The sequence below is a fragment of the Rhyacophila brunnea genome, unplaced genomic scaffold (genome assembly GCF_057557595.1).
Source record: "Rhyacophila brunnea isolate RB1 unplaced genomic scaffold, BYU_Rbru_1.0 scaffold_6, whole genome shotgun sequence".
In the NCBI taxonomy this organism is placed as follows: domain Eukaryota; kingdom Metazoa; phylum Arthropoda; class Insecta; order Trichoptera; family Rhyacophilidae; genus Rhyacophila; species Rhyacophila brunnea.
The window spans coordinates 28,816,613-28,843,609 of NW_028233276.1; the positions used below are offsets into that span (position 1 = coordinate 28,816,613).

The window sequence follows — 26,997 nt, forward strand, 5'->3', positions numbered from 1 at the left end:
ATAATATATATTCATGTTTCTGAGACTTGGGCAGTATATGTATGAGAAATACAGAAATGGATAATTTTGAAATATAGTACTAGAGGCGATTTCTGAGAGTCTCGTGGATGTCCGAACGTGCCATAGACTCCATAATCAGCGAACTCTTTGGTTTTTTTCTTAATTTTTTGGTCATACAACCCACACAGAATATGACAACCTGGGTAATATTAAGTCAATGATTTGAGTTACCCATAAATGTATTAAAATAAAGAGTTACCCTATCTCCACCCACCATATTCTATATGCAGCCACGATTTGTACACCATGACGCTATAAATGTGACAGAATGAAAAAAAAATTGTGCCATACTTCCTTGTCCCAAAACAAAAATGCACGAAACTGATATAGCAACCATTCACCTTGGTGCTTAAGTGATGTTGGAGTCGATAGGAGGATGATAGTCGTAGGTTGGAGAGGGCGATAAAGGTTTCCCTTCAGATATACAGACCACAACAAAAATGCCACATGATTCACACTGACCAAGCCTGCGTGCCGCTGAATACCGAGAGGAATGTAATCTGTCAGATGACCAAATCATCTGGACATTTTTCAGTCGTGAGGTCTAAATTAATAAAATGTATTATTCAAAACGTTTTTCTTCTAACATTTTCAACAATCCCATAGTTAATTTCATAAGATAGGACTTTTTCAATTATTCTTTTTTTGTGCATTGCAAGCTTCAAACCATCTTTTCGACTGATAATTTGGAAGAAATTGGAAAATTTATAGATATGGATATATTTGTTTTAATGTTGTTGCAAATATCGATCGTTCTCAAATAATTTAATAAGATTTAACGAAACATTAAATACTAAGAAAATGATTGATTATATTATATTACAGCATGTGATTAAAATAATATTATGTATTAACAAATGTAATTCTTATTTTGATCAAATTATTTTGGTATTTATTTGATAGAGGTATGTAGTTTTTAATTTTTTTATAATTATCAATAATTAGTATCATTTTTTTATTAAACTAAACTGATTTATTTATATTTCAATTCAAATAATATTTATTGGCTACAATATTTTTTTAATCTCATGCGTCACGAATCAAAACATCTATTCGTTATAATAATCATATTTTTTCATTAAAAACAGAAAGACTAATGCTATTTAGATATAAGCCTTTTAAAAAATCATCTTACAAAAATTTCGTATTGATTTTTCTATTTTAGGCGTTCAGCATAATACGCATAATGACATTATTCAAAACAAAGACTATTCTAAATTTAGAAAAAATTATCATCCCCCTTGTCTGTAATAAAGCTATGTTTTTTTTTTTAAATTACATGGTCAAATAAATTTAACTTAAGAAAATCTGTTAACTATAGTACCTACTTAATCTATTTTTAATTTAATTATACGCATATTTTTTAATGTCATATGGTTATTTTCAACTAAAAATAGTTTATAACATTTCAAATTATCTATCAAGCGCATCCTAAATCATTCTTAAATTGGTAAACTCTACAAATAATAATATCATCGCTTTGTTGTCATTTCGATTTTCTTACTCACGAAATGGCTGCCATTTTTTTATATTTATTGTGATTACTTACTTAGTCGAGTGCAGTTGTAAACAATTTTTCACAAATATTACAAAAATTTTCAACAAAATATTAATTCTAAAGTGTAGTAAATCATCGTGACGGATTGTCTTTTCATACGCCTGACAAATTGGTAAATAAATGTGATAACAGTTAGTAGTGTGAATTTCTCAGCAAACTTGCCATACTAAGTCATTTATACAGCTAACATAATCAGTGAATCAAGTGTATTTTTTGCTTCAATTTAATACACTTTGGCTTCATATCTATTGAAGAATGTTTTTTTTCAACTTGACTTAACAAATATTTTTTTAAGTCTTTTTTATACTACAAACTTATTGTAAAATATGTATTAACAACATAAAACTATATTTTTTTTATGTTATATAACATTATTTTAATTATTTTTTTATATAGGTATAAACTAGCCAGATTACTTATTTACAAAACTTTATTTTAACATTTAAAAAATAATTAAACTAATATATTATTAAGTTTAATAGAGATTATTTACAATTATTTACCAGTATTTAATACGATTTTCTCCAATTCGGTATTTAAAAATATTCTTTCACGAATTTATGTAATAAAAACTATCAAAGTCAATAAACTAATTATTAAATTTCTATTGTTTCAGAGACTTTGAATCATCTTCGATTCTCGACGAACTGCTGTCACGTATGGAGCAATACGCCAATAATTTGGAAACGCTAGTTGAAGAAAGAACGTCAGACTATCTCGAAGAAAAAAGAAAATGCGAGGAATTGCTTTATCAACTTCTGCCAAAGTGAGTTTTATTTTCATTTTTCTCTTGTGAAGCAAAAATTTTTATAACAACTTCAAAGTTTAAAATTACAAAAAGTTTGATTTTTGGACGTGAATAAAAAATATATACTACCTCGATTGAACAAAGGCTTTCATGTTTTTTTTTATCGCCACGTGCCATAGACTTCTCGTTACAAAGAATGTTTGTAATTTTATTCAGAATTCGAAATTCTTAGAGCACATTTATAAAGTATACAAAACTTATCCATGATTACATTTTCACAAAGTAATTAGGACATATTTTTGTATTTATGGTTAACTCTAAGTACGATAATCCATAATATATCAAAGAATATACCAATTCATAATCATGTTTAACATTATTAAAAATTATATCTGTATTATATAGTCGACTTGAGTAAGATATGAGGGTAGTCCAAGAAGTACCCGACCTAACAAAGAAAACACAAAAAAATTGCGAAAAAATATTTTTATTTCTCTACGTAGTTCCTTTTAGGTCGATACACTTTTCCTAGCGATGTTCAATAGCTTCGATACCTTGTTCTTAGTGATAATCGTCAACCTCTTCAAAATAGCCATTAACCGCAGACTCCACTTCTTCATTTTTGGCAAATCTTTTACCACCGAACCATTTTTTCAAGTTTGGAAACAGAAAATAATCCGAGGAGGCTAAATCTGACAAAAAGGATGCGTGAGGAAGCAATTCGAACTTTAACTCATTGTTTTGGCCATCGCAATAACGGATGTGTGAACTGATGAATTGTCCTGATGAAACGAAACTTTGTTTTTCGCCTATACGGTTGTTTTTCTTGATTTCAAACGCTGCAATAAGTTTGCATAATACACGCCGTTGATTGATTTTCCATTCTGAAGATAATCAATGAAAATTATCTTACGCGCATCCTAAAAAACTGATGCCATGACCTTGCCTGCAGATGTAACTGTATTTGCCTTTTTTGGAGCCGATTCTCCCCTTTCAGTCGATTGTTTTGACTGTTCTTTCGCCTCAGGTGTGAAGTGATGGACCCATGTTTTTCATCCATGGTTATGAATAGATGCAAAAACTCTGCTTTATCGCTGTGAAACTTCTCCAAACACTCGATTAAAACATCCTAACGATGCTGTTTTTGTTCCATTGTGAGTAATCGCGGCACCTACCTTGCGCACAGCTTTCTCATGTCAAATTTTTCAGTCAATATGTGATGTACAGCACTTTTTAAAATGCCTATTATGTCTACTAGCTTGCGCAATGTCAGTTGACGTTCATCCAATACCATTTTGTGGATTTTTGTCATCATTTCTGGCGTGGTCATCTCATTTGGTCGACCACTGCGATGTTCGTCTTGGCAGCTCGTACAGCCTCGTTTAAACTCAGCCACCCAATATATTACTATTGTAAACAAAAGAACAGATACCCCCAGAGTAGAATCTAGCGCCGCTTTGATATTGCTTGGACTGAAACCTTTCAAATGAAAGTATTGTATTACACAACTATGACCAATTTTTTTCCATATTTACAAATTCACTGAGAGCGTTCACTGTTGATGGTTGACAAATAATTACTGAACAACGTAGCGTCATCAATCTTCAAACTTAGGCTTTATAATGTTGGTACTTTCTATCATGGTCATTATTTTTAAACAACAATTGCTATCTATACGTCAGGTCGGGTACTTCTGGGACTACCCGGTATATATATATATTATATTGTCTATAGTATTTCGTAGATTTACGATAAATTAAAAACTTACTAACTTACGTCAGCGAAAGAAGAATGGGAGACACACATATTTGTACCTTCCTAATATCCGATGGCGATTGGAGATTACCAGTCTGACTCCTGACCATCACAGCAGTCAATTCTTGACTAGGCACGGTGGATTCGTTGTTAAGTTATTTAAGTTTGAACTTGTCACCCGACCAACATGTCCATGTGTCTGAAAACTACAGGATGCAAACCACATCCTCTAATAATGTCGGAGAATATGCTCCGAAAGAGAAAAAAATGCTCAAGTTTGTTCAACCAACTGTTGGGCCCATCGGGCTATCCGACCTGGTCGCCACAAAGGCCAACTATTAAATTCTCCGTGTATTTTTCTCCAATGAGCACTTTTATTTTAAAGCTTCTGTAAACTCAGTCAAAACACACTCGAGTGCGTGGGCAAGATATTCCCAGGCGTAAAAAACTGGTGATGCTTTGTATGCAAGTGTAGAGCCCCGTGATATGCTCGATTAAGACTGAGTTGGTTTGGAGGGAACTATTATGTAATACATGCTCAGAGAACATTATGATATGTTTGTGTTATTTTTTTAATATCATTGACATAATACAACAACATCAAAATTGTGTACCATTTTTTTTTATTTTACTTTTAGTAGTATGATTAAAATTTGTAGGCATTCATTTAGTACACTAACCAAAGCGCCGCTCTTTTAATGATAACCTGAAACATAACGAGGTATATTCGCTTACAATGGAAAGAAAGGAAACACTGGACCATTACATAATACAAAAACCTTTACTTAACAAAGAAAACTTGTTCAGCTAAGCAAATAGGGTGTAATTTATATGGATGGATATTTTTTATATAATGAATATACTAAGTATGACCATAAAAAAAAATATTTCCTGATTTTAATAAACCATTAGGCATATCAAGATAAATATTTCCCTGTGTTGTTTGGACTTAATTTATATTTCTAGATTCTCACATATTAACGGATAATATTAATTTAGATTCTTTCAGATTATGCATATTCAATATAATATAAAGAATGTTACATTCTCAAATCTTCTGTCTTATTCGTTGAATAATATAAATAGTTTATTAAAACATTTGTAAGTCTAAATAAGTTATAAAAACTAAATCATTGAGTAATCCGCGACGTCGGTCAGTAACTAAGAAAATAATTGATACCTACCTTCAATTCATATACTTAAACCGACAGCCAACATTATAACGCAATTCGATAAGCATTTCATGTAACAACCCCTAGTTAAAATCGTCGTAATTAACTAAGATGCCCGTCGCCTAATTGTAAAAACATACTGGCGGGAATTCAGCAGATACGTTGGTATCGTATTTTTAATAAGAATTTGGGTCAGAAAGTCGGGAAAGAAAGTCGGATGTCGTATTTTTTTCTACAAAATATTTTTTCTAGTGTGTATATGCATGAGATGTTTTCAAATTATGTAGGTACTATATTTAATATTGATTTGTTAAAAAATAATAATAAATTACTCATTGTATTATTTAATTAATAAATTAATTATTTATTATAATAACAATAATTGCATTGTATAAGCGATCGCTATCAGTAGATATAGTTTCAATTATAAACTAGATCTTTAATAATAAACCACACTAAAAAGTAGGTACATACATTTTTGTTAATTCTGCGATACGTCTAAAAAACTTAATTTCAAAACCATTATAAAAAAGTTCTACCACGTAAACGGGAGTTCAATTAATATACAGTATTTTTTTAACTTATATAATAGATATGTTTAATAACTGAGAAAAATATACTGTTTTGTTTAACTGATCATCTGCATATAAATCAAATACTGATAAAGTAGTTTCACGGCAATGAAATTTACGCTTACATTCCAGTTGATTCTATCACACTCTCACTAATATCAATAATCGCTTGCTAAAACTATCTTTGTCGTACTCATAAGACAAGTGGGCAATGCAGTGCGCTGTTCACAAAGGCATACCGTACAACTTCAACAAACGCGCTCTTTGTCTTGGCTGGGGTCCTCTCTCTCTCTCGATCTGCATGTACAGGTACACGGTGCATCCACGATGCTCGTCAAAGGCGAGGAGGCGAATGTTGGTGACTTTCATCTTACGCCGGCTCCCCACCCTGACTCCCTAGTGAAAAACTATTCACGAGGAAACAGACCATCCTTCTAATGATGCTGAATGCGACATGACAGAAAAAATGGGATGCCTCCACCAAAGGCAGGCACACATATGCTTTTTTTTTCAATTAATATAAAATGGCGAATAGAGATAACCGCTTTTTCTCCAGATTATTACGTCAGTCAATTCTTGACGTCATGGTGCTTCGCTGGTAGGCTCTTTGAGCTTGGTTTTGTTACCCGTTCAATATGTTCATGTGACGGAGAAATACAGGATGCAAACCACATCCTCTGAGAATGTCTTCCGAGAAGAACTTCCTAAGTCGGTTCAACCAGCTGTTAGGCCCATCGGACCGTCCGACTTGGTCAAGGGCCAATTTTGTTTCATTTAGAAAATTTTCGGCGTCATACTGCCAACGTGAAGATCTCTTCACTTGGAATGTTCGGCAGTTTTATATTAGCTTTTTTTACTAACTACAATTTTTAATATTGCCTCTACGTGCTCATATCTCCCATGGGTACCTACTCTTAACGACATGTAAATTTAGTCAAAGCACATTTGAGTGTATAACAACCCTAGTCTTGAGTAACTGCTCCTGAGACATTCCCAGTTATAAAAAATGATGCTTCACATTTAAAATAAGGGTCCCGTGATACGCCCGATTAAGACCGGGTGTGGTGCGGGGCGGTGGTTTAATGCGGTCATTAACTTCAAGGAAAGCGATGCTTAAGTCGGCCAAACCAGCTGTGGGCCTATCGGGGCATTCGACTAGATCCCCACAAAGGCCAACTGCATTTAAAAAAAAATGGAGCGTCTGATTGCGGATATGAAAATCTATTCACATAGTTTTTTCTGTCAGTATTTTTTTAGCTTTGTTTTTATTTGATTACATATATATTAATTACAGTCATTATTTTTTTATTAGTTGACCGTGATACTCTTCAATCTGGGCACTTTTTATTAGAATGACGCATACTTTAGTATGTAGCGACGATAGTCTTGGATATCTGTTTCTGAGATATTCCCAGGCAAAGAACACTATTGATGCTTCCCAACAAACGTAGAGCCTCGTGATACACTAGATTAAAATCAAGTGTGGTGCGAGGCGGGTTGGTTTGGAGGGGTATTTATGTTTGTGTCGCACTCAGACGGCGATTTTGTTCAGGGCTTTTGGCTATAATTATATTTTTCTATCAGACATTGAAAAAATCTATAACTTTTTACAAATAACATTTTTTTTAAATACCTACTCAATTGTATGTCCATGATAGCTGTCAATACGTCAATAATATAATTAAATCTGCGAATATTGTTCTTAAAGATGAGTTTGACATTTTTTTATGTTTCTCAACTATTAATAAATATTTTTCCTTAACCAATAACAATAACTGATAATAATTAATAATACTTTTGCTGTAAGTAGAGCCTCCTGGAAACATGACATATTACTCAGAGGTTTTAATACAATATATTGTGTTTGGCGAATGCCCATATCTATTTTGAGAAATCCTAATAATGTCAGAAAGAATATATTTAATATAGATTATAGACTATAGATACAATCAAATAAGTGTCATATTTAAGATTTTCACTTGAAGAATTTGATCTAGAATAAAATATTAAATAATAGATACTATTACTGCTATGTATTAATAAAGATAAAATCATTATTAAATAATGAAGCTACACCTGTTTACATTTGAAGAGTACGTGTTTTATTCGTATTGAGTTTGTATTTTACTCTCAGACTAGATATTGTAAATTATATATGTATTTGAATATCATCATAATGAGTTAATCAATTATGAATCAGATTGTGAGAGCTTAAATATATTTCACATTTTTCTACTACAAAATTAATTTGATGTCGCTATAAAACGCAAAAAATATATTCGAAATTATCATTATCGTAGAGAGATTTTAGAGATATTAATTAAATTCGGATGAATACATTTTTTTTTTATAATTAAAATGCGAAGAAAAAATATGGCATTCCAGATAATAAAATTAATAAGAGGTTTGAGGTGAAATCTGCCACGGTTCGAATTTTCCGAAATGAATTTCTGCCCGGAAGGCTGTTAACGGTTGCTAGGCAACAGTTGAACCAATTACGATCCTATTTAACCCCTGACAGACACAGCAACGCTACCTTTCTTTTGTTTTGACAACGTTTTTTCGTTTATTTGCTCAAGAAAATATTAATTTCGGTTTATTTTCAGAAATTACTTCAAACAAGTTATTTCTATGACAAAAATACTTGTAAATATAGACTGAAGATTCCTTTCTGTCATTGTAAATTAAGTATTGAGACAACCTTTATTTAAGTGACATATTTCAATGAACATATTTCTGTACCTTAGAGCCAGACTACGTTATTTCCAAAAACGACACTTTCGTAAAAACGTATTTTAAGATGTTTATGCCCTAAATGTTATTGTAATAAAGGCTTTATTTTTCGGGTTGCCGTTATAAATATTATTATAGTATGACTATGAATTGGGTCAGACATACATGTTAATTTAGCTACAACTCTGTACTTAACTCATTTTCGGATACATTTGACTTAAAACCTTCTGACTCTGATGTAGAGATTAAACTAACGCAAATTAGAATTTAAATTTTTATTTTAACATTTTTAATTAAAATTTGATTCGCGATTTCCACTGGAAGATAAATGGTATCAATTTCCACGTCATAAAGATATTTTTAAAGATTTTTTGAAAATTGATTTACCTACCCAATAAAATTCAATCCGTATAATATCCGGTATTAAACGAGCATATGACCAGGCGTAAATGGGTGACGTAAAGTGTATGGAGTTTTCTACGTTTTGAGAGTAGTCACTTTAAAATTAAACAACGAAAGCTTATACAAAGCAGTCGAACTGACAAAAATAAAAGATCCTTTAGCATAGTGTATAGTTTCAATTTGTGGGTCGACGAAGTCAGACTGCCTGATAGTCTCAACAGTAAAGTTTATCGGACGAACTTGAATAACTATTCCTTTCACACGCCCAATTCAGTACACCTCCGTAGCATATTGTGAACAACATTCAATAACCACAGTCATATAGATATGTAAGAAGATTTAAACGGTTAATATATAAACAATTTCCATCATCAGCCATGATTTGACTCATACATTTAGCCTATGAATGTTGCCTAAACTTGAACATGGGTTCCTTATACACACTAATTTTCTTATATAAACAAAAAGATTTTTAAACTTAGAATTATAATCCTTATAAAAAATGTTAAAAATTCATATTTATAATATTATACAAGGATTGAAATAATATTCGTGTATGTCAAATTTATTCGTAATCTTCTTTCACGACCAAGAAAATAACATTTATAGTAATAACTTGCAATAGTGATAAAGTGGTAAGGGGGAACATGCTCGCCGAAGGTCAAAATTGAGTTTTTATTGTATATTCAAACCATCATCCTGGACACTCCTTAAACGTTGTAGATGATCTATTTATATAATTTTGAAGCCTTATTATCCTTTATAGTTATTTTAAACATTTTATGACTGCATGAAGTATTTTTGTTACATAAAATAGTATTCTTTTAAACCTCTCGCTCTAATGTTTTAGAATATAGTCATATTTCGGTACATAACTGTGCAGTGGTGTTAAGATTTTTTACATTTATTAATTTTTAAACGCATTTATAAAACCATTAGCATAATTTATTACGAGATAATTTTTGTAAAATATTCACGATAAAAAATTATATTGATAATCTCTGTGATCCCAAATTTGACAAGAATTAGGCATTTTATTATTCAAAAAATCGGCAAGATTAACACATTTCAAGATGATTCTAAAGATACTTATTATAAGCTATGTTTTTGACCATTCAAGTGTGATAAACATCTTATGAATAATGATTGCTTTATAATAATTATTGACCTAAGAATAAGGTAGTGTTTTTTTGAAATACGCCATTTCTTTTGTCATTCCCCAGTGGTTAAGCTACAACATACGGCCGTAGCCATAAATTGACAAACTATCATTGAAGTAGGGAGTAAAATGATATTGACGCGCGTGTTTGAACATGTACCGTTTAAAAAAAAAAAAAAATTCGGTTAGGTACATGTTCAAACACGCGCGTTAACATAATTTTACTCCCTACTTTAATGATAGTTTGTCAATTTATGGCTACGGCCGTATGTTGTAGCTTAACCACTGGGGAATGACAAAAGAAATGGCGTATTTCAAAAAAACACTACCTTATTCTTAGGTCAATAATTATTATAAAGCAATCATTATTCATGAGATGTTTATCACACTTGAATGGTCAAAGACATAGCTTATAATAAGTATCTTTAGAATCATCTTCAAATGTGTTAATCTTGCCGATTTTTTGAATAATAAAATGCCTAATTCTTGTCAAATTTGGGATCACAGAGATTATCAAAATAATTTTTTATCGTGAATATTTTACAAAAATTATCTCGTAATAAATTGTACTAATGGTTTTATAAATGCGTTTAAAAATTAATAAATGTAAAAAATCTTAACACCACTGCACAGTTCTGTACCGAAATATGACTATATTCTAAAACATTAGAGCGAGAGGTTTAAAAGAATACTATTTTATGTAACAAAAATACTTCATGCAGTCATCAAATGTTTAAAATAACTATAAAGGATAATAAGGCTTCAAAATTATATAAATAAATCATCTACAACGTTTAAGGAGTGTCCAGGATCATGGTTTGTAAATTCAATAAAAACTCAATTTTGACCTTCGACGAGCATGTTCCCCCTTAATTTCTGTGTACCGATGAGCATATTGTTACATAATCTGCTTTTCAAAGCTGTGTGCTTAACATATTTTGATTTATGAATGCTTGAACATAAATTTTCCACATAAAAATAACTGAAACAGCTTACTCTTGGCATCCACATGCATTTGCTATGTATTATCCTTCAGAATATTTCACTGCATACGGCATTGTTTTATTTTTATAAAAACAATTACATATTATGATACTATAATCACTATTTCATATTTTGAAAGAGATTTTATAATTCTTATAATTTTAATGAGATTTTAATTCAAATAATATTCAACATCTAATTTTTTGTATTTGCAACGCAATTTATTTCAGTCAATGGCGCCCTGCAGGTAACATTGTTTGTTTTTTGCAAAAGTCTCAAAAAATACATCCAAAATATATTTACATACGTGTAAATGTCTCCCAAACAATTGTACAATTAGCTGATATGCTGTCTCAAAATCTATTATCATCAATGGCATTGGAATCGAGACCGGTAACAACTATGTCTATCTCAGATTTAAATAAGTGATATGAGATGATTTTCGTGAATCGCATTCGAGTGCCTGATTAGTATCTTGTAAAGTGTCGTCGCAGTAGACCTAAAGCAAAAAATACATATTGATAATGAGACAGATGTAATAGATGCTGTACAACGTGGTGAAATATCAATGGGCTGGACATGTCACTAAGCGAGTGAGCAACTACTAAATAAATATCGTAAAAACGACGGCAGAACCACTCTAAAACCTTCTGGATCGATGAACTCACCAAGTTCAGTGTAGTTACGTAGTTACGTAACGGCGAGGAACTAGTAACTGAGAAAAGTGGAACGAACTTTATGAGGCTATTATATATGAATGCATCAACAACAACCGCTTAAGCGAATGACTGATAACTATTTTCGGTTAAAAAAATGTTTAAAAATCTTCTTCGGATAACAGCAAAAATGTTGAGCCATTTCTGATGATGGTGGTAGATTATTTATGAATATTATTGATTCAACTGTATCGCAATTGTATAATATGTTTTTCATATTAAAAAAACACAAAAATAATAAATGAATTAATAAAGGTAGTTTTGACATGACGTGTTATCCTAAATACTAGTTAGTATGCAATATACATCGTCGAGTTCAGGGCTACTTGATAACCACTCGTTAATGAAAAGAAACTTTCTCTTCTTTATCTTATAGTTGCTTGATAGTGATAATACATATTTTACTATTTCACACGTCAAATTATATTAAGGGGGATCTTAATGCCAACAGAGAACCTAGCGGAAAAATACGAAGCTTGCAATTTTAGATTTGTTTTTGATAATTTACAATTTCAACTGTATTATACAATAAATATGTATCTGAAGATTTTTTTAAAGTCAAAGATAAACCTTATTGAATGCGAGTGTGTCACATATTTGGTACATAGATTACGTTATTATTACATTATTTTTATAGTTATATTTATTATTAAAATATAGTTTATTAAGTTTTCAATTTTTTATGGTTTATATTTTTGACTAATTCATAGTTTCAATATTTTTATAATTATTTTAAAAACATTGATTTTTATAAAAAATATAAATGTGCATAACTTGAAATCCTTTTTATTTATATCAAGGATTTCAAGTTAAATGTGTACCTTAGATGAAACATACATAGCTATTGGGAATAATTTTTGAACCATGAACGAATCGATAATTTAAAGGCTTTTTTCTAATATATTATGTTATATGAAGTTTTCTGAATTCAAACATGTAGCATTCTCTAATCTACTTAATTACAATACTATATCGCCGTTATTTAGATAAATTTAAAGTTTATGTCGATCATTATCCTTATAGAATATATTATCAGGTACTAAGAGTCAATGTGTCGTCAGTTCAATTTTTAAATAAAGTACATAAATTATCAAACCTTTAAGAGGCAATTCATATTTTGAGTTTATTATTAATAAAAACTTCAAATTTATAAAATCACAATACTAAATTACAATTTCCTGAAAGAGTTCTTTTTTGATTTAAGATACCTTGGCTCTCAGAAACACATAAATAACCTGTTTTTTAAAACTCCATAATATTCTTACATTCTACTTTATCATTTGTTCAAGATTATCTAGAAAATAAGATTTCCTCAGAATTCATTACTAAAAGATATTTCCATCACATAAAAATTACGTAATATAACGACCTACGGCAAAAATCGTGTTCTACGACAGCGTAGCATTTCTATGCCTCTACGGTTCTACGCGTGTATCATCTCTGTTTCTCATTCCTTTTCGTGATTTATTTACGAGAAATACGATTCGCTTGCTTACATCAGCTGTTGGAGATAGGACGGATATTATGTTTTTATTTCAACTCGACAGTAAATCATGGCCATGATAAATACCTCTCAAAACTCTTTCCACTTCTAAGCAGAGCTGTTAGAACCCACATTTTTTTGAGTTTTGGTTCCGATTGGATTATATATAACCATAAATGGGAATCTTAATTTTGGTGTCTGATTCCGGTTTCTTTATAGCCTAAGTAGTTATTTTATGATTTTTTTTTCAATTGAAAATTCAAAAACTAGGTGGTATTGTTTCTAGATTTCACAAGTTTTCAACCGCATTGTTTCTTTCACCATGTTTGACCCTAAAACCATATGAGCAACCACAGAGTGAAGATTGTATCAACATAATGTTTTTACGAGAAATGGGTGTCAGCCAGTTGTTCAACCTATTAAGTACATACTCTGGGCACAAGCACACATTGAAAAATACTATGTGAATTTTCCAAACGCAAAATTCGATCCCGGGATTTACGATATTATAAGTATGATCCGTAGCTGCTCGTCCATCGTTGGCATTATTTACTTTTGGAAAATATTATGAAAGAATATTATATTGTATTAATAATATATTATTTTTTCGATTTAATAACATCACATTCGTAAAAATGTCCAAAAATAATATAATTAATATTTATAAACACAGTGGAACGTCTGAATTAACGATATTTTAAGGGTTTCTGATTTTGGCTCGCATGATTTGATTGTTCCGGTCGCGATTTTAAAATAATGCAAATAATTCATGAATTTTCAGGGTTTAGTTCCGGTAAAATTTTTAGCTCTGCTTCTAAGAAGTGATAAGATAATAAATAATAAAAATTCAAAGGCATAATTCAACTTAACATTGATATATTTTATCTGTACACAGTTTTACACATTTTATGAAATATATTTTCATAGTGATAAATCGTGCAATAACTAGTACTAGACTTTAACATTTATAAACAAACTACCTAGTCAACATAATATGTAATATATTGACTTAGGTTAGTTTATATAAAAACAATAAATTAATCATAGAAGAAAATCATAACTTGAAAAATGGAAATTATTACAATCAATATAGTCATTTATTAAATTTATTGAATAAAATCTCCTTTTACAGTAAAAATATAGTAATAATTTACTTCATATTATCATAATCGTTATCAGCTTAGATCTATCCATTTTTAATTTTTCTTGGCCTCTTCCAATATTTACAGTTTCTAACTTTTGTTGCCGTATACTTCCATCAATGTTGATGAGTTCATTAATTCAGCAGATGTTATGGCAGTTCTACAGTCGTTTAGTGCCCCCTTGGGTACCATTGTATGACAAAATTTGTCAAACGATTATCCGCTCAACGAGCAGCATTATAATCTATTGCCATTTCTGTTGAAAAAAATAATCTTGAGATAGTAATAATATATTAAAGCATCTTGTCTTTTTATCGTGCCATCTATTTACTGAGGCCGGCCACTTAAAGGACAATCTTTGCTTTATCATCACTGCTACCCGGACCAGTTCAAAAGTTTTTAAGACACAAAATGCAACGTTGTCCTCGGCCCTTTCTCATTCCATTAAATACGTCCATCATGCAAAATATAATTTTAATCATGGTTTATAAAGAGCGCAAAAATTTTCAATTTCGCCAAAATCACAGATTATTATTATTTCAAACAGAATTTTTACGGAATATATTTCCGTATAATATTATTTATTAATAAATATAAAAAATAATTCCTAAATGTATTATAACCACATATATCTGATTTTTATGTCTTTCTTTATTTTAAAATTCATTTTTTACAATAACATCTTTTCACGATATTAACAGAATATTTTATACGATTATGAAATGTTAAGTATATAATAAAGTTATAGGATGAAAAAATATGTAGCATAAATACATATAACATACACATATTTTTTACAAAGTTTAAAGTTTCTTTAGATAAAATATAGCTATCAAAGATACCTCAAATAATATTTAATTTACTCTACAGTATATTTACCATCTTAAACTTTAATAGGTAGAAAAAAGAACAATAAATATTGAGATAATTAAATCTAATATATAAAAAATAATATTTGTTTGTGTGTTTGTTTGTTTGTTTGTTTGTTTGTTTGTTTGTTTGTTTGTTCGTATTGAATGCACTGCCATACCGTTCATCCGATTGCGATAAAACTTTGTTAACTTATTGCTTGCACTTTCGTGAAGAGTATAGGCTATATCTTATATATAAAAATGAATGTATGTCTGTCTGTATGCCTGTTTGTCTGTCTGTCTGTCTTTCTGTCTGTCCCGTATGCGTTCCTATACCATTCATCGGATTACGATGAAATTTTGGTAAGTGGTTGTATGTACACCCGCAAAGGTTTCTGAATTAGAAAAATCATCGTCTACTTCTTCTTCATCATTCTATTTTCTTTTATTCGTATGGTTCCTATACCATTCATCCGATTGCAACGAAACTTTCGTCAGTTATTGTACACACACCCGCAAAGGTTTCTAAATTAGAAAAACCATCTTTTTCTACTTCTTCTTCATTATATCTTCTTTTATTCGTATGGTTCCTGTACCATTCATCCGATTGCAATGAAACCTTCGTCAGTTGTTGTGGTAACGCCCGCAAAGGTTTCTCAATAAGTACAACTATCTTCTTCTTCTTCATCATTTTATCTTCTTTTATTTGTATGGTCCCTATACCATTCATCCGATTGCGATGAAACTTTCGTTAGTGGTTGTGCCAACACCTGCAAAGGTTTCTGAATTAGTACAACCATCTTCTTCTTCTTCTTCATTATATCTTCTTTTATTCGTATGGTTCCTACACTAATCACTCGATTGCGATGAAACCTTCGTCAGTTGTTGTGGTAACACCCGCAAAGGTTTCTGAAGTAATACAACCATCTTCTTCTTCTTCATTATATCTTATGGTTCCTATACCATTCATCCGATTGCAATGAAACCTTCGTCAGTTGTTGTGGTAACATTCACAAAGGTTTCTGAATAAGTACAGCCATCTTCTTTTTCTTCTTCATTATATCTTATGGTTCCTATACTTTATACATTATTCTTTATACTTTATACATTATTCGTATGGTTCCAATACCATTCATCCGATTGCAATGAAACCTTCGTCAGTTGTTGTGGTAACACCCGCAAAGGTTTCTGAATAAGAACAATCATCTCCTTCTTCTTCTTCTTCTTCATCATTCTATCTTCTTTTATTTGTATGTTCCCTATACCATTCTTTCGATTGCGATGAAACTTTCGTTAGTGGTTGTGCCAACACCTGCAAAGGTTTCTGAATTAGTACAACCATCTTCTTCTTCTTCTTCATTATATCTTCTTTTATTCGTATGGTTCCTACACTAATCATCCGATTGCGATGAAACCTTCGTCAGTTGTTGTGGTAACACCCGCAAAGGTTTCTGAATTAATACAACCATTTTCTTCTTTTATTTTATATTCTTCCATTCATCCGATTGCAATAAAACTTTCGTCAATAATTGTGCCAAAACCTGCAAAAGTTTCTGAATTAGAATAACCATCTCTTTCTTCTTCTATTCGCAATGAAATTTTGGTGAGTTGTCGTGCGCATGCCCACAAAGATTTCTGGATTAGAAAATCATCTACTTCTTCTATTCGTATGCGTTCCTATAACATTCAACCGATTGCGATGAAACTTTTGTGAGTTGTTGTGCGTACACCTGCGAAGGTTTTTAAATTAGTATTATATAAAATACAACGTTTATTGTTTGTTTGTTCCATGCAATTTTGATTTTTTTTACTACATATTAATAACGTTTGCATCATAGACTATAGATACATCTAGACACCACCCGTTGCATTGCTAAATGAAGCTGCGTGCTATGCGTTTGGTTTGTGAGCGAGCAAACGCATTTGTCTACAAATGTTCGAGACCATAGACCATTTCGGTAGTGCTCGCCCAAAGTGCTCGCACTAGACGCTCAGAATTAAAATATAATTTTCTATTTTCTTTACGTTATATAGTATTTTTAAGCGGTCAAAATGCAACCATTAGGTAAAGATATCCATAATTTAAGTTATTTTAAAGAAACACTAGGTCACTGATAATATATATAATAATATACAAATAAATTATCATGAACATGTATCAACTTACCTATGAAACGTAATACCATATTCTTGCTTATCAGTATGGCTACCATATTTTAATACAACACACAGAACCATCTTTCCTACTTAATTAACAAAAAATATTTACTATTGACTTTATGTCTAACACAAAAAATAGCAATTTAGCAACACGAGCTTCGATGCTACGTGAAGCGATTCTCCACGATTTGTTGGCGATACTTTTATAAACTAACGAAAACATATGTAGACCTTTTATCTTACTCTAGCGCGTGTCGCAGAGATTATAAGGGTGCCGAATACTTTCTCACTCGCACTCATGCATCGTTTTTGTTCAGGCCTTGGTTTGCATACTTTGGATTCGATTTTAATTTAGTGGTCTTTTGTTTGACCTATACTCCTATTAGAATTATTTTCATATTGCCATATTGTATAACACAGATATTTTAATATTAAAAAAAATTACCTCTTAATATTTTTTAAATATCTAAGATAAATATAACCACGAAGCGACCCTGTGCGAAGCCGGGTACTTCAGCTAGTCCAAAATAAAAAATACAGATAATAGGTAGAAGTAGAAAATTCATCAACAACGTTTTTCAAGAATACAATAATTGAGTATTTTATTCTTCTCGAATCTTGCTTTAAGTAAAAGAAAAACAGGGTTGTAAAAAGATTAATCGCAAAATAAGTATTTCAAACGGAGAAATTACAAGCTTGAACATTTTACGGAAATGTAGACCCATATCAAAATGAACCAAAATTTTCCTATTCCAGACCAAACGAATATCTTTGTTCTGAAAGAAATACATGTATAATAAATACTAGCTCTCTAAACTTTATATTATAGAATTCTATAATTCTTTGGTCACATAACTAGAAGGAAAAATAAGAATACGGAACAGTGTGTCATCAGAGAAACCATCAAATTACGAAAAAGACATGACGATGGATCGACAAAGTAGAAGAAAATAAGTTTCTTAATTATTTCAACTATGCAAGCGGTGAAATGCAAGGAATGCTGGCGAGACAAAACTAGCAAATTTAAGTCACAATTCTTAAAAGTGAAGGACACAAAAAACCATTTTATCGCTTTCGTTACTTCTCTCATATTGTGTAGATACTCTTGACTGACTCCGTATCCATTAGTTTATTTACTGGTTTTTCCGTGTTATGCCCAATATGCATATTTTCATGTCACGTAACGCTGCTTTGACTGTTTAATATAAGTATAATCGTATTGTAATCATAATCATAGTATTACAACCGAGAATTTCTATATTTTTTTTATTTTGTCTTTGATTTTTTATAATATTTCAACATGTAGAGCGAAAAACTAATTTCGAATTCCGATGTTAAATTTTATTTAAATCGAAGAGGAATTGCGAAAGCGAATTCCATTTATTTTAATACAAATCATTGTAAAATGTAATGTCATTTGGGCCGCATATAAAATTTAAAAAAACGAAGCCACGTTTTATATATTTACAATTTTCGTACGAATAATGAGATTTTATATTATTTATTTAGTAGAATTTCCATTAATTTTTTACGTATAAAATCATCCAAATATGTTGCTGTTGCTAATGGTAAATACCTACATTGAGTTAATAAATCATATGGTATTTATAGTAAATTTGCTTCTAATTGTCTGATAAATTAATATCTATATATGTATATATAAAATTATATAATACATACGTCATCATTAATTATTCTGATATATATTTTTTATACTATTATATAGGAATCGGTTTTAGCGTCACTTGATTATATTTCGGGCATCTTACCTTTTTAAACTAAATTATCATATAAGTTATTTAAAATAATTACATTAGGTAAAAGTGAATAAAATAATTGCGTAGTCATTAAAAACGTTGAACTTTTTTGAGCAAGTGTGTAATAGCGTATAAAATTATGCAATACTAAAAATAATCTTTAACTCAAATCCAATTTGATAAAAATATGATATTTATTGAGAAAATACTCTAAAATGATCTTATTTATAAGTAGGTAAAAAATAAATTAAACCTAGTTGAATTTTAAAAGCTTCACTTAAATTTTTCCAACTAGACTGGGAGTTCGTGGGCATCCAAAAAATATTGTTTGTTAACTACTACTGGTCTGTTCAATGGATTGAATTCACACTGGAAAAAAACAATATGGTATTTTCCCAGCCATGGAGCTAAACCCTTTATCAACGGTTTCAGAAACAACCTCTATAATATGTAGCGCACCGTGTATTTACGACTTGTAAAATATAGTTTGATGAAAATAACTTGAAGACAGTCCGTGCTATAAAATGAACTATCCAGTAACAATAAATTCTTTCACAATTACATTGCAACTATCAGTTACATTGCAAAACGACATCTATATCTTTGTAGAAAACGTGACTGCGTTTTAGTACAGCTTTTAAGTAGGACATAAAACGGGCTGAAAAAATCATTTTCTACGTAAATATACTACTGACACTAAGTTGCATAAAACGTTGCATAGCAAGGATAACAATTTTTTGCCGTTACAAGTAAATATCTCTAATACATCATTGTATTTAAAAAATATATATTATGTAACGCAATATATTATAATTTGGTTACCAGCAATATTGACAATGTCTAATTACAACTCTTCGGTAAACGAAATTACTATTTTTGATTATACAGTGATTACAAACATTGACTTATATGACTTCTTTTTATTCGAGGTTTATTTAAAATTACGAAAAATGATAACTTGCCACGTTTTTAAGCAATTCAGTGACACCGTTTATCGAAAATTTAACTATATTAGGCATTCGTCTGATGTTTATTATTGAAAAATAATTATAATGCTTGTTTCAAACAAGTAAATCAGACGTAAAGTAAAATTGTTGAAAACTTTTTTTTCATCTTACTGAAAATATTTCAAAGTTTTGTCCAAACAAAAAAGCTTTAAAATAACTGATTTGGTTAGCATAAGCCTCAGAAAATCTTTGTTTCTCATTAACCTTCTCACCACACTACAAAGGGGGAAATAGTGTTATTGATTGATGTGGATTCAAAACTATAATAATTTGAGCATACTATTAACACCATTCAAAATTAACGTGAAATTAAATATGAATTGTTGCCACTCATGGAACTATTTCAAACCACTCCAACCGCAGAAAATAGACTTCTTATTTTTTTGTAATGTAATCAGGAAATATATTATAACAATATAAAGGGTGATTTACAAAAACCACTTTAAAATGAAAAAATACTTTCTCTGTTGAATACCATTTCAGAATCACTCTCATTTTTTTTAATATATATAATTTTTCTTTTGCATATTGTGGTAAAGGTTAACAATAACCATTTTTTTTAAGAAAACACCATTTAATAAATGAAAAATAATATTTTTCCCCAATGTAAAATGATTTGAATTCGTAATTAAATTATTGGAGAATGCGTGTCTTTAGCTCCACAATTTTATATGTATATAACATTTTTTTATTATAAATAGTTATAATCTTTTTGTTCAATCTATTAGATCCGTGTTTTTAATTTCAACACATTGAAAAAAAGACATAAATTTGCCACCATAAACCACTCTACCACGCCTGGTGGGTACATTAAAAATCTGTTAATGAAAAATATTGTTTAATTAAAATTTAATTAATTCTATTTTTTTTAATAAAAAAATACCCAACTGCTGCATAAAAGCTGTATTAAAAACTATATTTATATAATGAGGGTTGTTTGTAAAATTAATGGGAATATAATAAACAGTAAATTACATACGTATTTTTTATTACAAATCAAATCCCATTCAAAGTTTGAACTTTGATTTTTTGCAATGAGATTTATTAAAAAAAAACTTTAATTAATATATATATTTTATAAAATTAACTATTCATTTAGAAAAAATTACAGTAAGCAGCTACGCAAGATTGGTTTTTTTTAAAGTTGCCCAGATTATGCAATATATATATATATATATTTTTTGCGAGATCGTGTGTAACATTTAAATACTGCTAAGTTTTTTTGTAAAATCCTTATAAAATATTTCATTCACGCTTTGTGTGTTTATGACTCCATTGTCACTTCTTTGTGAATGTTTTATGACGTTTCATAAAATTTTGAAGACTATCTTATACCTTTACAGTGTAAAGATTGACGCTTAATAATGTTTATGACATAATCAAATGATATTTTGGGACGAAAAAAAAAACATTTTGTATCATAAAACGTCATGATACTGGCGGTGTTTTTAAACATTTATTACTAAACTGAGAGACGGCATACATATTTTAGTTATATTTTGACACAACCAACCTTCATTTCGTTGAATATGCATTGATGATGACTAGCAATTTAGATACTCACATTCTTCATTTCAAAACATATTTGGTTTTCTAATTATTGTAACCAAGAAAAGGTATATTGATCTTATCATATAATGTTTGAGACTTTCATGATGGTTAGATAGATTTTGGGTAATCTTACTTTGTGTTCTTCGTCATACTTTTATCGACAATTCGAGTTAGTTTCAGAGATTATTCTCAATAGATAAGATAATGTGTCGAAAAATTGTCAGTTTGACTGAGAGTAAACGTTACTCAGAGTAAAAATTGGGTTTAAAGTGTTCAATGTCAGTTGCGTCATCCAGAGATGCCATATCGAATATGACATACAATACATGCATATATACAATACGATACATTACAATAAATAAATAGAATTCTTAATATTTCTCAGTTATTTAATATTTTCATTCGTTTTTATCCAATCTATGGCTTACCATATTTATGTACCACACTACCAATAAATTCTTTCACTATCTAGTTTTCTTTTGCTTTCTGAAATCTTGTAGACAATATACATTGTCACTGGTATTTAGTGGATTTGTGGAAGGTAGATAAGTTTAAGATTCTATTGGGGGATTCAAAAACCTTTCCAAGACAGGTTTAACTTTTTTCTTTTTCTTTCGCATTTTTACATTAGAATATTAAGAGACTGCGTGGTTTGCTTTCATATTTCTTTGTTATTAATAGTATTTCCCGCACACACCAGTATTCGCCACAAGCTTCCATCTACCTGAAATACTACTATACTTTACTGTTTTGCAGCGCCGTCAGAATTTAGTTTAAAATCAATAGACTTTGGTTCTTTCTAACCGAGTATAACAAAAAGTTTCAGAAATTCCACATTAATTTGAATGCCTAACCTAACCTAACCTCTTCCAATTCGATAGTGATCTTTTTTTACATCCATTAGCATCATCCCTAATGTGCATACCCAAATATTTAAAACTACTTATTTATGATCAATTGTTAAAATAAATCACGACAGGTGCCATTGCAAATAATATTTATTTTACAAATTGTTATACGTATGCAACATTTTGATTGTATTAAATACAAAAAAAAAATACCGATAGAGTTATCAAGCATCATTGATGTACACGTGGTCACTCAAACTTAATATTATATTTGCGATATTATTAATACTGAACCTATAATAATATATTATATGGATTTTTTTAATTAAAAAACTTTCTTATGACAGGGGTTGGTTACTTTTTGCTTAGATTCGTATAAATACTATTAAATTATTTCCAAATACTTTTCTTAATTAACAATCAAAACAAGCGACATTCATTTACCAGTAGGCTTATAACGTCACGTAACGATAATTTTTTCACGTTCTAATGGAATCTAATATTTTTATGTCAGCTCATTTATTAAAAATATCTTTTATCTGTTCATTCGTCAAATCTTCTGTCATTTTTTTTTTCATTTCGAAATGCGACTAACTATTTTTGGCTTCAAACAAAGTAAACTTAGAAAAGTAATATTATTTCAATCGTCAAAATCATAGAAATCTTTTAGCTTATATATTTAATGTCTATGTAAGCCCTAAATTTAAATTGACGCAAAATATTTCACTTCATAGCACTTCAATAAAATTATACCCTATTTAAGTGCCATTAATAAAAATCTTCTTCATTATTTCAACCATTAACATAGTTACGTTTCCACATTTCTATTCAACATACAAAATAAATGAATTCATCGTAGTTATTATTTTTTTTTTCTTTATTTGGAAGCAATTGAGCTCTTCTCTGAATGGAAGGCTATTCTGCTTTACAATGGTTTACAAAAGTATACATACATTTTTTTTTTAACGACAGGCATAAATAGTTACATTATTAATGATACAGAATTACATTTTTGTTACACTATACACTAGACATTTACGTTACATTTTTGGAGAAATTCATGTACAATTTTCATAACTGAAATATTTGGTTTTGCCAGGAACGAATTAATCGTAAAAGGAGGGTATAACCTGCATTTCCCCAACTTATTCAATAACACTTCTCTCTCCTGGTCATAGGCATCACATTGCCAGACAATGTGGTTAAGATCTTGAGTGGGATGTCCACACTGACACTGAGGGCTATCTATTTTTTTTAATACTTTTATCTATTTTTAAGCAGAATTGAATTCATTTTCAGTTAATTCTGTTTTGTATGGAAAGTTATTATTGTTGGTTGCTAAGGGGGTCATATCATCTAACTTATTAATATATACGTGCATTACTATGGAAATCAATATAAAATATCTAAATGACATTTCAATATTCTATATTTATTCAGTATTTCTATCAAGTACAATAAAAAGTTTTTATTAATACATAGAATTGTCAAGTTTATATGATCAACAGAAAATTTAAAAACGTGGTATATAACAAGTTCTTTTTATCTTGTAATTATTATTATTATAATTCAAATATGAGTACTACAGTTTGCTAATAATTTGCTGATATCTCAAAAACTATCGAAATTAAAATATTTTTCTCAAAAAATACATTAATCGATTATTTTGATCTAAAGATATTATTACCGAATTTTGAATTGTAGTTAAATTTGCTTTATAAAATACTTTCATTATAAAAACCTAAGAATATTTACACCAAGATGTAATTTTTCAAACTTAAATAAGCTATAAACAAATTTTGTATGTCTACTGTCTATAGATACACAGGGAAAGTTTATAATTTTTCAATTAATATTCGTGATGTCTACGAAAAGTTCAAATTATGCCAAAGGTATAATTAATTTAACTCACAAATTAACATTGTTCACATAATTCTAAAATAATTAAGTAATGTTTAGAACCACATTCAAATATGTATGTTAGTTGATAATTGTTTAAGTATTTATACATGTTCTTAAATATTATTTTGTAGCAATATATTTAATTAATGAAAAATATTATCGAAAATTTTATAAATGACAAATTTTATGTAACTATTTATTGGCGAAATATACTTTCAGCAAGTAAAATCAATTATAAATTGTACAGCAAATAGCCTTCGCAATGAATTTGAATAATGATGGTAGGTTAATAACATTCCACCAAAATTTTCTAGTTAAATCATTTAAAAACATAGAATTATTTAATAAAAATAATAGTGTTATTGATATTTATTCTTTTATTAAAATAAAATATATCTACTAGACAATGTGTCTTTTTCGTAAGAAGATTACTACTTCCTTATAGTCCCAGAGAGACCAATTTTACTGTTCTCAATGTTAAAAAAAACATCTCAAATTTCCAGTAATTGAGTTTAATATTGGAATTTTTGATGAAAAACAATTGCGTATAATGTCAAAGTTGAAAACATGTGCCTTCAATTAAATGAAAAATTCAATTACAAAGCCAATGTCATTATTCACGAAATATCAAAGCTTTGTATAAACATTCGATTTCGAGAATTGAATTTTTTCGTAATCCATAATATGTTGCGGCGTATAATTTATTTAAAAAGGTCACTCGTTAGTGTATGACAGAATTAATTATATTTAATCCAAAAAGTATATAAATGAATTTATTTATGTTATAATCTACAGCAATTGATTTGTTTAAAACATTAATTAAATTTTATTGCTGTATTTTTTGTTTTGATTTGCAAACTGATTGTAAATTACGATTTTTATTTGATAACCCATTACAATATGAAACTCTATAGTATATAAATGATGTTTGGTAAAATTAAGAGTTAAAAATACTATGGGTATATTTATATCTGGTAAACGAGACAATATTAGTATCGGATCGCTTTTATTGCACACCCTGTCTACTAATCTGCCTTTGTAACAGTATTCCAAAGCCCGATTATAATACCAATTGTATACAACTATACCCACCCACCTACATACTAGGAAACGACATACAAATAGCTGTAATTGTGCATGGTATGTGTTTTAAAAATACCCACATTTCTCATTTCCATTAATATGTTTAATTATGTCCATTGGTAAAAACCATTATAAACGACAATTAACTTTTTTTGTAGTCAGTATTCCTTTACCATTGGTGAGTGCATATAGTGCCTGAAGATACCGAAACGTATAACCAGTATCGCAAAAACATTACTCGAATGGAATAGTAAAAAACTTAAATCAATTAAAAGTTAAACTCAAATTTCATCAAGTATCCTCGGTTGATAGTATTTATTTTCTAATATTAAAAATTTTATTTAAAACTTAGCAATAAAAATTCTGTGGTTGCAGGGTAAAAGTTTCTATGTCGCGTTTTTACAAAATTAAGATTTTAATGACAATGTGTATAAATAATTGTACTCTTTTTTGTGTATCATAGATTTTATCACATGTAAGCAAAATAAATATATATTTTAATTTGTAGAAATAGCTTAAATTGAGAAAATCATTTTTAACTCCAAGTAAAATTGCTTATTCAAAACATTGATTAAAGCACTTTTACCCCAAAACCACAAAATTCTTAAGCGTTTTATGGTCAAGTTTATTGCTACGTGTATATAATATAAACTCTACTAAAATACTTATTTTGTATGTTGAAAAATGTTAGGGTTAGTTGACTATCTGACAGCGAACGTTCCTCAGTGTAAAAGGGTGCTAGTTAACGTTTAAATTGAGACCAGAGGTGCCAGACCGGATATTGGATTTTTCTGAAAGATGTGTAGTTACTCGTACCTAATTCTAAGATGTAGCCCGTCATCTATGTTAATATCGTTAGTCTTCGGGTGTATTCAATATTTTTGTTATATTATTAATTCAAGTTACTTAATGATACTTCAATATATTCACTGAATAACTTGTGTTTATTATCCATTCACTTAACCTGTGATTTTGTTTATATGGCATATTCAGTCACACGAATTAAGAAAAAGATACCTTATGGTAACATAACCCAAACATGTAAATTGACTGTTATTACTTGGATGTCTTAAATAATAATAAATTTTAGTTTAAAATGCCCTAAACGATGAAACCGGGTACAAAATAAATAATTATACCTATATATTTGTGTACATATACAGTGATGGTTATCACAAAGAGAGGAGAGACAAAGTTTTGCAAAGACAAAGCTTACCTCCACTTTTATGGTTTGGTTAAGCAGGGTTTAATTTAATTTTAAAAACTAACCATCATCATCTGTAATTAATTTTCTTAGTTGATGGAAAATAATTACGTATGACTGACTAGATTTAGCGTGCACTGTTTATGTCGG

General features: G+C 29.6%; 1 protein-coding gene across 1 annotated transcript in view; it reads left to right on the forward strand.

Moving 5' to 3' along the window:
* Positions 1–26,997, forward strand: part of LOC147065496 (atrial natriuretic peptide receptor 1-like) — a 161,424-nt gene that overhangs the window by 107,153 nt on the left and 27,274 nt on the right. Inside the window, exon 4 of the mRNA XM_085956996.1 lies at positions 2,235–2,384. Within this exon, the coding sequence (XP_085813122.1) occupies positions 2,235–2,384 (150 nt within the window). The remainder of the gene's footprint in view (positions 1–2,234; positions 2,385–26,997) is intronic.